We start from the raw sequence: 12134 nt of genomic DNA on the forward strand, positions 1-12134 counted from the left end.
TTTAATAAAACACAGCAGTAGACCTGACAACTGTGTTGTACAGCAAGACCCTTAGAATCCAGATTAAATACATTCAGACTGTTACTATTTCTGAACATTTATGCAGAGTTTTGTAACTACAGGCATCTAAATTTTTGAGTTTCCAAGGCCACCATATGAGCTCCATACCTTATGGAGAGGTAATTATCACCAGGCTCAAGAAAGGCAGGGTAGATTAAAAACCTGTTACAGATCTGTATCCATCTACCTCAACCTAATGAAAACTCTGAGAATGGAACATGAACCAGTGTCATCGTTTATTTGAAGAACAAAGACTTTCACACTGTTAATAAGTAGAAACTTTAAGGAACAGGAAATAGTTTAATTTAGGAACTTGAGGTGAATGGGTAGCCTGGGACTAGGTACAGAAGAACAGATTCAAAAAAAAGTCTTCTGATGTATAAACCATTGACATTTTGAGGCTTACAACCATTTCTATAAACTCTATGCCTGCTGTTCAAAGACCAGCACTGCCTTACTTTTTCTTAAGGCCTAAGTTAACAGTGACTAACTATTAAATTAATAGAACACATTAAATTAATTTACTCTTTTAGCAACATTTTCCACAATCAGCCAGCTGTCCAAGCACAGCGGCATATCTGAAAGTTAACAGACAGCCACTATTGTGAAATCCTTTGTAAAAACTGGCTCTGTGAACAAGCTGAATAGCAAAACCCTGTACGTGTAATGGCAATTATCCACTTGGAACAAGAAATATGTCCTGCAGGGCATATGAATCACTTTATGAAAATAAGCATCCCGGATATCAAGATCTCCATGAGCTCTGTGCTTTTTCCTCCCTCTCTCATCAAGATTTTATCTGAAGATGTGATTTTCACCAGCAAAAAGGGCAGTTGGAGCACTTTTTGATGAACTGCACTTAGCTGTTTCAGCCCCAGACAAGCTGAGATCAGGGAAACATCAAATTGACTTCTCTAATAGTTTTCAGTATTAAATGTCTATTTCTGAGTTCTCTACAAAGAAGATTTGTCAATATGTGTGCCTGTCTCTTACCAGACAGGACAAGCATCCAGTCCTTAAAGGCACACAAAAGACAGCTCTGCACATCTGAATATAAATTCCCAGGTTTTGAGACTAAACTCTGTTAAGAATATCTTAAGGGAAAACAAAACGAGTTCCTTCACAAAAGTTCAAAGGAACTTAACATTACTAACAAGAATGTAGCTGAGGCTAAGTAACTAATTAGCAACTATTACTATCTACCTATGAAACAGGCCTCACAGGGTTTTAGGAGGCTGACAGTGCAAGTTCCCACTCATCAACTACAATACAAACTTACAGGTTATATAAAGAGACTTAGGGCACAGTTTCATGATCACAAGATATTCCACAGGTTAGGCAATTATCTGTAATCTTGTTCCTGTACCTGCGTGGGGCAAGCCACCATCTTTTTGATGTATGAGAAGAATTATTGGCAAGGCTGAACTATAATCCACATCCTGGACTGCAAAAAGGAATGCTGTTCTTAACCAGGTAAATTCCCTGATACAGACTCACAAACACCTCCACTGCTAGACTTGGGGACAGAAAGTTCAGAACTTCTTGTCTGGACTCTCACTAAGCTCTGTTGTCAGGGTAAACCTATACCCTGCCTAACACCACAACTTACTACTGTACAAAATTTACTCTAATCATCAAAAAGACAAGCTAGCCTGCTGCAATGGGTTCCATAGTGCTACAGCTACAATGCTTCCACTAACTGAACCATTAAGTACTCCTCTTCTAATCTGGGACCTGATCTAACTTTATCTGCTGCTCCATAGTCACTAGATTTGACGTAACTGAAAGATAAGAATGAGCACAGGCATATCCCAAACCACATACTAAACGTAAGGTATGATGTTTTGCTTCTAAAATGAAGTATTTAACACAAAAACGCGCTAAGAATGCAGTTCAAAACCAGCTCAAGCTAATCTAAGCCAACACTGAGGCAATCTTGCCTCACTTGTACTGACATTTTTCTAACCCTTGCTGAGCTGACTCAGGGTACCATCTTCAAAGCATGTATTACTTCTGCTAGACTAGTTTTCTGCCCTGCTTAGTGTCCTGAACTGGCTTATTAACAGGTCAGATGAAAGATAGTGGCAGCAAATTTGGGGCAGGTAGGACCATACTTGTGCTCACTTAGAATGGGTTACACGTGATCATTTTGTATCAGAAATAGTGCGGCCAGCAGGAGCAGGGAGGTGGTTGTTCCCCTGTACTCGGCACTGGTGAGGCCGCACCTCGAGTGCTGTGTTCAGTTTTGGGCCCCTCACTATGAGAAAGACATTGAGGTGCTGGAGCGTGTCCAGAGAAGGGCAACCAAGCTGGTGAGGGGCCTGGAGCACAAGTCTTAGGAGGAGCGGCTGAGGGAACCGGGGCTGTTTAGTCTGGATAAAAAGAGGCTGAGGGGAGACCGTATTGCTCTCTACAACTACCTGAAAGGAGGTTGTAGTGACGTGGGTGTCGGTCTCTTCTCCCAAGTAGCAAGTGATAGGATGAGAGGAAATGGCCTCAAGATACACCAGGGGAGGTTTAGACTGGATATTAGGAAAAATGTCTTCACTGAAAGGGTTGTCAAGCATTGGAACAGGCTGCCCTGAGTTGAGTCACCATCCCTGGAGCATAGATGTGCTTAGAGACATGGTTTAGTGGTTAGGATTGTGATTGGACTCAATGATCTTAAAGGTCTTTTTCCAACCTAAATGATTCTATGATTCTGTTCTATGAAACTAGTCTTAATGTGTACTGTGAGGTACAGTTTGTACCTCACAAATCAAGGGAACAACTAATCAAAACCGGGACAGGACTTCTCCAATGTAAGACTGATTAGTTTTCGAACTAGTAGTGCTAGGGATTGAAGAAAATTGTTACATGATGTAAAATATAGATGAAAAAAGTATCTAAAGTGTTTCTGAAAGCAATACCACCGTACTATTTCTCCCAAGGACTGCAATACTAAATATCATTAACAACAAATTTTTTTTTAATCCTGTCTCAGAGGATGTTATTGAAATTTCTTCACTATCTAGAAATTTATTATATAAAGCCTTTCTACAGCTACATATGTCACTGCAGGTTTTATTCTTCAGCTTTTCCATCAACAGAAATAATTTTAAGTGACTTTGCTCAAGCTCTATATTGCAGACACAGTCTTTCATTGAGTTGTATCACATACACACAGAATTCAAGACTTGTGGAAAAAGACTTACCACCTAGATTTCTAAAAATACAGTAATTTTTACTTATTTACTTTTCAAACCTCTCTTATTCTTAGAGACATAAATAGGAACTCCTTCTCATCAAGAGATTAATATTATATTCAACTATGACTCTAAGCTAATTCCTACTAGTAGATTAATTATCCTGTCAAACAGATGAGGAATGTAAATGAGAAAACATCTTTCTTTAGAATGCCTAAAAAGAAAGAAAAAAAATTTAATACAGACATGTTCTATCGGATTATTCCAGGATAAAAAACAGATGAAACAGAACCTCTATTATTCAGTGAAGAGATTTCAAATAAATATAGTAGTTAGCTAAGTTTTGTTGTGAAATTGTTCCCCTTGATTGCAAGAAAACAATGATAGGGGAAAAAATAAAAGATAATAGACTGAAATATCACTCTCTATATCTTTTTTTAAAAATAAAGGCAGTAAGATACAACTCAGTCATTAAAAACTCACCTGGGGAACAAAGTAGTAATAGCTATTCTGATTTGTGTCTACAAAACTGCCAAGTTAATAGTTAACATATGCAAAATTCATTTTAATATATGATGCACAAAGTTATTTACGACATTATGTTGTAAAATGCAACTATTATTGTTTCCCCTTTCCAATATCACATTCAGTAAAACTGCAAAATATTTTTAATTCCCTTATGATCCACTGACTTGAAACTATCACTACAACACCAAATAAAACATACCTCCCCCAGCTCAATTTTATAACATTTCAATATGTCTCTACCTCAGAATCTTTGAGTCTCACATAATTAGATGGGAAAACTCCTGATTTATCACCCAGTGTTCCTGTCCACCAGTCGCCATCTTTCTTTGTCACAAGAATCATATCACCTTGTTGAAAAGTTAGGTCTCCTTGTTCAGAACTCTCGTAAGTATACATAGCAATATACTCTGTAAGAGGGAAACACAGAACATGGGAAAACACTTGATAAACTGCTTGATTATCGTTTGCAAAACCTAACGAGTAGAATATAGTCTATCCACAGGCTAGATAGAAGACAAATTTATTAATTACTATTCATAGAAACCTCAATTTTTAATGCATAAAATGCTATCTATCAGAACTAAATACAATCTAGCAAAACACTGCTTCTGGGAGATTACTTTTTGGTAAAATAATTTACTACTACAATTAAAATGTACATAAATTATTAATTTGTATCAGAAACTACTGTGAAAATATGTTTCTCAATGTTTTCTGTTTTGTGCTGATGACTAGAATTTTCAGTCTTGGGGATGGAAAGTGTCAGTATCCAAATATCTGTAGATACGGTCTTCATTTTACATAGGCTGTTTGGCTCTCGTATACAATGAATTCTTTCATTACTTGAAGCTTTGCATGAAGGGCACACATCTCATTGCATCTTACGCAACAGATGGCTGGGAAATGTTAAAACAAAGCCGGAATGTGTTCTGTTTTGTTAAAATACAGTCAACTACTTAGTATTCAAGTGCAAAAACACTAGAGTAGACTGATGTTGAGAACTGCAATGCATAATTCAGTCACAGAACTACATGAAAAATTTTTACACAAATTATTACAAAGAAGAATTTCAGACAATTCAGTAACATTTTCTATACAACTTGATACACCCTTATTTAACTGAGCATTATCACGCTTTATATGGGCACAAAACAAATTTCTGAAGATGATATATCCTCTGCTTCTAGGACTAGCTCTGGACCTAAGAGCAGTTCACAATATTTCAGGAAGACTTTCATGCATACGTAACAAATACATTCAAGTGTTCCCCTGCAGCTGGCAATTGTTCTATTTGCTTGAACACTAAATCTGACGAAAAAGCTTACCTTGGGGAAGTTCAGCAAGAATTCAAACCACAATTACTATCCTTAATGAAAGCTAAGACATGGTTTGTCTAATAATGGCAGCTGAAGAACACACACATCTGTTTGTATGCACATACACGTGAACACACACATTAACGATCATAATGTATGCTATACATATGGAATTTTTCTTAAATCCTTTAAATGTAACAGAAGATGCTAAACCCATGCTTTATTATTTCTTAAAAATACAGCTTTTTTGAAATGTTTTATCAAAAAGTTGTGCTCCTTTTTAATACAAACATATAGCCTGAGATATCCCATACTTTACAAAAAAGACTTAGCATTTCTACAATTGCTTTTCCTCAAATATATAGTGAGCAAAACTAGTTGTGTTTTGAAATAACTGATTATCTCACCTTCCTTGTTACATGGATCTACAATTCCCTCCTTTTAATTTCTGTAGTGCTCATGCCAGTGGCAAATTAAATACATCGGTAACCAAAAGAGACTCTTTCACTTAAAATTGTATGTACAATTGTAGTTTAAAAACTTAAGGTGTGCTGTAGTGATTATATACAAATGTTCATTTGTAACCCATACTTAGATTCATTGATTTACTCTGACTGCGATTTAAATTAACCTAGCTGACTCTGTACTGAAGTAGATTAAGGGTGCCCACACAGTCTGTTAACACAGCTCCCGTGGAGACCTAACCTGCAGCTGAAGGGCGGTAACAGCCAGGAATGCAAGTCTTTTAAAGGCCTTCAGAGGCCTGACAATTATCTGTCTGTGCCCCAGGCTCCTTTAAAACGGAGGAGTAGCCTTGACCATAAGGATCACAACATTATATAACTCATTGTAATTTCTTTAATTAAGAGCTTTAATGAAACATTGGAAATGAGCTTTGGGTGAAATTGAGACATTAATAATAAATAATTCCTGACATAAATGAAGTACATGTACAGATGTGCTTATTTGGCCCTCTGCAGAAACCCATTCCAGATCAGGAATTGTTACCAAAATATTTATACAAGAAAAAGTACAAACTACAGAAGATATTTTAATGGCATGTGAAATTATTTCTTCTATATACACAACATATATAAATTCTTACTATAATAATTTTAAATCATTCTAGAGGCAAACTGATTTGCACTTCAGTTTTAACAGGGGTGATCTTAAAACACTAAGATCTGATTCTAAGCTTGTTTCTGGGTAATAAGCAGTCTTATTCTATTTAATTACATAGTAAAGTACTATTAATGCCATTCTGTCTGAAATGCTTACCTTCACCTGATATAGCTGCTTTTGTTGCTGGTGATGCTACTCTTTTCAGACTAGCAGGACTTTCTGAGGAACCAGAATCCATGCTTTAGAAGAAAATAATGGTTATTTAAGAAATTAAGTCTCTTCAGAAAAATTTTTATTATTATATTTAAAAACTAAAAAATACATATGCATCTATAAGAAATTCCCTACATTTTAAAAGAAGAGACAGTAAATGTGCAAATAAAAGCTTTTAAGTACAATGGCCAGTCACGGTCACATTTAGGTAACTGCCTTATATACACAAGTTTCTGCACCTCCTCTTCTCCCTCAGAGAAAAAAAAAAAAATAAAAAAATCTAAAATCATTCTCATTTGTATTACTACTGTTAACATTGCCTTCACATTACACAGAACCAGATTTTGATTGTTTCATCTTTCAAGAGTAATAAGTGATTAAGTTTTGAGGTATACCTTTTTATATTAGGGAAAGATAAGCTATGACTTACATAGCTGTAATTAATAAAATCCAATACACTAATTTTTCAGTTGCAAGTCACATAAAATTAAGACCGTTCATTAACCTTTAGATCTTTTGTTGGTGATGCGTGACCCAAGGAGAACTGAGGACAGTTTTCTTATTTCTTACATGAATTTCCAGGGCTGGAAGTCATAATCCTCAGAAGAGAGTCATATAAAAAAAGCATTTTTACAGAGTAGATTCTAAACTTTAAAATTCAAGTGTGCAACTCTTCATATTTATTTAACTATTATAGTATAGAAGTAAAGTACAGTAAAAGCAAATAAAATACCTCGTTGACTTCCTAATTGGGCCTGAAATAAGCTTCACATATGATTTAGGAAACCACCCCTTTTGTCCTTGAACCTCTCCAAACCACCACATATCTTGCTGCTCCAAAACTGTGATGATATCATTTTTGTTGAAATTAAGGTGGTTGTCTTTTTTCGCTCTCCAAGGATACAAAGCCTGTGCTTGAAGCCCCTCCACTTTTTCACCCTAATGAAATTTTAAAAAAAAAGAGAGAGAAGTCTGTCATGCACCACCTTTCATAAAGAAAGCTGCTTAAGGAATTATACTCTTATGCCACTTACATAGCAACAAAATACAGACTCTCCCTCAACTGTATAAAGTAGCATCAATGAAACTTACAAAGTAATACCAGAAACATTTATAGTCCTCCTAGATTTCTATCTCCTAACACATAATCAATACAATGCAAGATTATCTGAGGTTTTGCTTAACAAGTTAAATAAAGTTTTACAACTAAGATATACATGTAATAAACCTTCATGAAGCTATTTTGGCAGGACTTAAAGTAAACTTAATGGAAGATGATGTTTTGCTGCAAGTTATTCATTGTGCATTCCAACTTTTTTTTTTCTCTAAGACACTAAGATATTTAGCATTTTTCAGAACACATTAACTTACAAAACAGTATGTTGTTCAGTTGAGGAAAACGAAATGCCTTAACAGATGGACGGAAATCATCTGATGTGAAGCTTTGCCATTGCTACTCTACTTAACTACATAATCCACTTTGGAGTGAAGGTTATTGTCATGTGATTCAGGAAAGTTCCAAGGAAGTGACTCAAAACTGGCATCCTGCCAAAACATGAAGACTGGACCACCAAAGTCTAAAAAAGCCAGCAAAGAATAGCAGAACAGAAACTGCTTCTTGTTAAATTCTGCCACAGATTTTGCAAATGGAGGTACACTACCTGTTCATCACTCCAAACTGAAATAGCTTACCTATCTCAGGGGACTGTTTTAATGCATGGTCAATGTTCATACTTTGCTTTCCAAACGTTTGTGCTGTGTCAGAACAGTTTTAATGAATATAGGCGCTCACCTGACCCAAGACAGGAGAGGGAGATGATCCTGTAACAGTAGCAGGAGTGAAGGCTGATCGCTGCCGCAGCTGCCCTGCACTCGGAACAGTCAAAGATGGCTGAGCTGCCCAGGCATCCCAGTTATCAGTCTCTGGTTTCTCACTAGTGTTTGTAGGCCATCTGAAAAAAAAGAGAATGATGCAATTCCTACTGTTTTCAATTGAATAAAAACACTCATGCAGGAAGATTATGCAGAAAAAAAATTCTACATTCTAGGTTAATTTCTTTCAATTGAATAATCCATGAGCATCATAACTCTCAGGTGGAAGTACTGCAATCAAATATAGGCTAACAATAAAATTATCTTAACAAGGCAATCTCTAAATACATTTGCTTGTCCTCGCTACTTAAGGCCAGCTGTTCCTGTAATTTAGTTTCATTTCTTAGCTGTGTCCCAATACACAGAAGTCCACATAGTGCAGTCTATATTATACACAGTGGAAAGAGGTAACTTAAAAGAAAAAAACAAAATCATCATTTTCTTCAAAACTGGTTTAAAATCTTCACACCTGCACGTCACTGACCTCTCACATCCCTTTCCCTTACACACCATTTTGCTGCTTCTCATTCAAATCCTTACCTTTTTTCTTTTGCTTAAAATTATTTCCTACTGACTTCTTTCAACTCTTCAGAGTTTTCTGCAACCTCTTACCCTTTTTACGTTATCTTTTGTCCTTTAAAATGTCTACTAAATCTCATAATCCACATCTCTGCCTCCAAATACCCACTTAAATGAACAAAATCCCCCAAACTCTAGGAGTGTAAACAAAGCACCTGTCTTAAACCTAAGTTTCCTTTGCCTGTTGCTTCTGCTATCAGTTGGAGTAATCAATTATTGTTCACCTAGACTGTAATAGTGTCCAAAGGCCACAACTATCCCTAACCCCTATATCATGTCAAGGACAGTAGTATTAGTATAAATGCTCTGGGACTCACTTTGTATTGAAACGGAATATTAATCTTTATGAAAAGCATGAAAGCATGCATTATCCACCTAGGTTAGAAACAGCTTTGTCAAAAGTATGATTTATTCAAAACAATAAAATCCAGTATGTGCCAGAAATCTCTGGGAAGCTCAAGACTTAGTCTTGAGCTCAGAAAAATGACTTTTTGTAGTAAAACAGAAAAAGTTTAAATAACTGAAAAAGCTACTGTGACCTATTTGATGAAAATTTTGAAATAGAACACATTATGTACTGTAATATTGCACTAAGATATTTAGATTTTAATTTATAAATATGTATTACATGGTCAAATGTAAGATAATTCCTTACCCAACCCCATTTACATAGGGTTGATAATACTGCATGGAGCATTAAGTTGAGTTAACAAGACATCTAGGGAAGGGCACATATTCTACTTGCATCTGTCTTATTAATGTTGTGATAAGAAATTAATAAGTCATCTTTTCATGTTAACTCTCATTAACATTTTTTGCATAAACCAAGTTGGAAACTTTCAGTGAGGATTGGTGTCAACTAATTTAAGAGAAGGAAGGTGAACACCTTGGCATTTCTACCATTTCACTATCCTCACTTAGGAATGTGTCCACATTCGTGATGTCCACTGCAGATATGCTGGGCATATCTGGAGGCAGATATGATGGGAGCATGGTTAAAGTTCCACAAGGCTGCGATTTTAACTATTTACTATGGAAAAAATATTTTACTTCAAACAAGCTACTCTGTGTTAACTGCCACCACAGTCAAATTGATTAAAAAGGACTCCACCACATTTAAGATGATAATCACTACCCAAACATACGTTGAACTGAAGTCTGCCCAGTTATTGGCAGTTGTTGTACACTCTGTAGAAGCAGGAGTTCCTAGTGATGTAGTGGTTTCATGCACAGAAACTTTAGGTGCAGCAGCTGCCTCAACTGCTGGCTTTACAGAAGCTGGAACTTCATTTTCAGGTATTTTCTCTGCATAGTTTGCAGGGAACCATCCAGTTTTCCCCTTCAATTCTCCACCAAGCCATCCTGGTTCTCCAGTCTGGCTTTCATCCACCTGTAGACGCATCAAGTTAGAAAGTTAAGAAACATAAGATACAAATGGAATTTTTACTGAAAACAATCCATCTCATCCACAGTAATTAACTTTCTCTAGTTACAGAGACATGACACCTTCATTACAAATAGAAGTTCCACCTAGGTAGAATTTTTTGTTGTTATTTAATTTACCTTTGGATGATTATGCTGACAGCTATTCCTTCTATGGCCTATTAACAGATAGGGAACATTTTGCAACACAATACTACTTTGCAATACTTTTAAAATTATTTTTTCCCCCAAGCCAAAATCAAAAGGATTTCTCGGTGATGAGGTAAAAAAGTTTTATTTCAGTCCTAATGCATAAGCCAAGCATGGGGTTTTAAACAGTTGCTTGAAAGTCTGTCATAGTACAGCAGACTTGGGAGAAGCGAGTTCTAGAGAAATCCCTTAAATATTGAATGTTTCTGGTTTAACTAAGACAAAATGCAGTTTTTAACAAGTTTTCCTAGATTTTCTCTTGCAGAAAATACAACAAAAAAACACAGCATATTAAAAACAACACCCATCAAACAATACAAAACAAATCCACAGATTTGCTAATGTATTTATACAAAACAATTCCACAGTAAGTTTTCATACATAAATTTGAAGGCCTCGGTTCTTTCCCCTCACTCCGATGTCTTTGCCAAGCCATAAAGGACAGGATGAAACAGGGCTATTTTTGCAGCTGTATTTTAATTCCTACTTATTGATTATTATAATCATGTTAAGCTAAGATTTTGCAAATTTCACACTGTCCTGTTAACTTCCCTTAAACATATCACACATTTGTTCTCCAAGCTCTATTGATAGTCTACTGCCTTAGTCTGGTATTTCAGTAAAAGTGATGAGTTTAAATTCTGTGAGCTGCAGCTAACCACATTCAGCAAGAACCACAGAAGAAAAGTAATTCACTATTGCTACCCCTAGTGAATTGATATGGTGGCTAAATACCACCAAGGCAACAACAGTTACAGAAACTTTTTGGAAGAAAAAAGGCAATAATTGTATTTGGTAATAATTTTGGTAAATTTGGTGTTCTAGCTATCTAATCTCTTTGACAGGTCAAAAGAATCTCAGTTTTCAAGCAAACCCTTACATATGCATAGGGTTTGCACCTTTGACACGTAAATAACACCTACTTTGTACAACAATCTGATGTGCAGCTGCAGATTCCCCAGCAATGGTCAAGTCAGCAGTAAAACCAGGCCAGTCATGAAAAGTCAAATGACCAACCCTACACAGTGGCTGTTTTTTGGCAAGAATTTCTCTCATCTGTTTAGGCCAGTAGCAATCAGTATTTCAAAATATCTAGGAGTTTCAAATGACAGCATAACTGAAGAGTTGACTGTGGCAGATAACAGTACAGCAGTTAGAGATGCTTAAATTTGTACTTCTAAATCACCCGACACTATTTCCTAAAAATCCATATTCAATGGGAGGGATTTGTTGATAACAGAATGCTTCATGAGCTAAGGAATAAGAAATAGTATCCTTTTCAGTCAAAAGAGTTTCCAGTATATGACATTATACAAAAATAGCATATAGTAGTGACTCGAGCTAGATGCTTCTACAGTTGGAAATGCACCTACAAATTCACTCTATTGATTTTAACAAAATATAACCTGACCAGCTTCTTGTTTGAAGAAAAAAAATTAGAGCCAAAAAAAAGTTATTTGTGGCAATGGTGCAAAGTAGTCTCTTCACACTAAAGGTGGGACCATTCTTTTTCCTAGAAGTGACTGAAACCAAAGCAGCAAACCTGCCTCTGATTGTCCCTGGACTACTTGTTTGAGCTGCTGATAGACTACTTTGCCTTAGGCCAGTTGTTGACTTTTTGACTGCC

The 12134-nt window shown here is 36.1% G+C and overlaps 1 protein-coding gene across 9 annotated transcripts in view; it reads right to left on the reverse strand.

The window, feature by feature from the left end:
- Positions 1-12134, reverse strand: part of ITSN1 (intersectin 1) — a 146347-nt gene that overhangs the window by 44337 nt on the left and 89876 nt on the right. For all 9 annotated transcript variants that reach the window (XM_069785192.1, XM_069785191.1, XM_069785190.1 and 6 more), the window contains 5 exons: positions 10021-10265; positions 8217-8376; positions 7158-7363; positions 6368-6450; positions 4014-4180 (listed from right to left, as the gene is read on the reverse strand). In XM_069785192.1, coding sequence (XP_069641293.1) covers positions 4014-4180; positions 6368-6450; positions 7158-7363; positions 8217-8376; positions 10021-10265 — 861 coding nt within the window. The remainder of the gene's footprint in view (positions 1-4013; positions 4181-6367; positions 6451-7157; positions 7364-8216; positions 8377-10020; positions 10266-12134) is intronic.

Source organism: Haliaeetus albicilla, chromosome 6, assembly GCF_947461875.1.
Source record: "Haliaeetus albicilla chromosome 6, bHalAlb1.1, whole genome shotgun sequence".
Lineage (NCBI taxonomy): Eukaryota > Metazoa > Chordata > Aves > Accipitriformes > Accipitridae > Haliaeetus > Haliaeetus albicilla.